General features: G+C 35.0%; 1 protein-coding gene across 1 annotated transcript; it reads left to right on the forward strand.

The window, feature by feature from the left end:
- The first annotated feature begins 223 nt into the window (after window positions 1-223).
- Window positions 224-1,453, forward strand: LOC118492154 (protein FAR-RED IMPAIRED RESPONSE 1-like). The gene is made up of 3 exons (XM_035989964.1): window positions 224-472; window positions 702-1,053; window positions 1,323-1,453. The coding sequence occupies exons 1-3, from the start codon at window positions 224-226 to the stop codon at window positions 1,451-1,453; spliced, it is 732 nt and encodes a 243-aa protein (XP_035845857.1).
- The last annotated feature ends 348 nt before the right edge of the window (window positions 1,454-1,801 follow it).

The raw sequence follows: 1,801 nt of genomic DNA on the forward strand, positions 1-1,801 counted from the left end.
CAGTGGAAGTTGGTGATGATTGAGTTTGGTCTCACTGAAAACAAATGGATTGATGATATGTTTGGGATGAGATCCATGTGGATTCCGGCTTTTTACCGGCATGAGCCAATGTCAGGTCTTATGAGAACAACTTCAAGATCAGAGAGTGGGAACCATTTTTTTTGTCAGGTTGCTAATTCACAACTCACACTCGTAGAGTTTATGAATCATTTTTGATGGGGCAATGGATGTTCAAAGGTTCAATCATAGGAAAAATGATCATATTTCAAGATATACTGAGCCAGCTGATTGGAGTCAAACTACATTGGAAAAAGATGCTGCTAAGATCTACACCAGGTCTATATTTTTTGATCAGCAATTAGAGATACATGGAACAATTTCCGAATGTTTGCCGATGGACACCAAAGTTGAAGGTCCACGTATCAGAATATTGTTGAAGGATTTTAAAGCACATGGAGATGGTTTATTGGAGGTATTTTTCATGTTTTTTTAGATATGCGAATTCGTTATATTACATATGCGATTTTAGTTTATTTATTTTACATTATTTTATTAGAAATGCGAAATTGTTATGTTCCACATGCGATATTAAATTTACTCACTTACATGATTGTTAAACTTGCGATGTTGTTATGTTTATACATGCGATTTTAAACCTTATTATTATTATTATTATTATTATTATTTTGGTTATTTGCTAGGTGTGGTTCAAGAATCTCGAGAATGATGTAACTGCACAGTGTAGCTGTTTGCGTTTTGAGCAGTATGGGCTGCTATGCAAACACATATATTTTCTTTTCAAGATGTTTGGTGTTAAAGAAATACCAAACAAATATGTTATGAAGAGATGGACGAAGGATGTTGTGCCGAATGAGTTAAATGTTAAGTACAATCTAAATGTGGGGGGCAAGGATGTGCATCAGAGGGCTAAACGGATTGCTCGTGAAATCATCCACACAGGGGAGTATTTGGTTAGTAATTTGATTTCCGACTTTGATCAACTTGTCTTAGTGAGGGATCAAATGATGCAGCTTAAAGGGAGAGTTGATCAGAGTCGCATAACCAAACAACTTGATCCAAAATTTGACCGATTTTTAAAGTTGATTGGTTATCAACAACCAGTAACTAATGCTCCCCCTACTGTTCGTGTGCCTGCTGGTATAAGAAACAAAGGCCGCAGCTCGCATAGAAGGATTAAATCTAAGAAGGAACAAATGATCAGCCGCAAAGGGAAAAGGTCAAGGACATGTAGCGTATGCAATGAAAAAGGTCATGACATTCGGACTTGCGGCGAGCTTAAAGCCAAACAACAAGGTAAACAGGGAAAAAGAAGATGAAGGGTGTCCAGATTGAAGATGGTGTGAGAGACAAAGACAACGAGGGTAAAGACGACGAAGAGGAAGATGACTTTGAAGATTACATCAATGATGATGGATCTGAAGAAGAAGATTAGTGGGAAGAGGTGTCTGGAGATGAAGATGACGAGGATGAGTAATGTTTTTTTAAATGTAAATGCGAATTTATAAGAAACACATGCGATTTTATATTCATTAATGTATATCATTTTTCACATGCGATTTTAGTATTATAAACATGCGATTTTTATATGCATCAGTTTAATTTTAGTTTATATGATTTTTCAAATGCGATTTCTCCTTTAATACATGCGATGTTGAGTTATCTTGTTTTTTTTATGTTATTGTGGCAAAGATCCCTAATTCATTCATGCGATTTTTAAATTATATTAAAGCATAATATTTGTTCAAAAACATATATCCAAAATACAAAATATTGGTTATTG

This window comes from Helianthus annuus, chromosome 5, assembly GCF_002127325.2.
Source record: "Helianthus annuus cultivar XRQ/B chromosome 5, HanXRQr2.0-SUNRISE, whole genome shotgun sequence".
Lineage (NCBI taxonomy): Eukaryota > Viridiplantae > Streptophyta > Magnoliopsida > Asterales > Asteraceae > Helianthus > Helianthus annuus.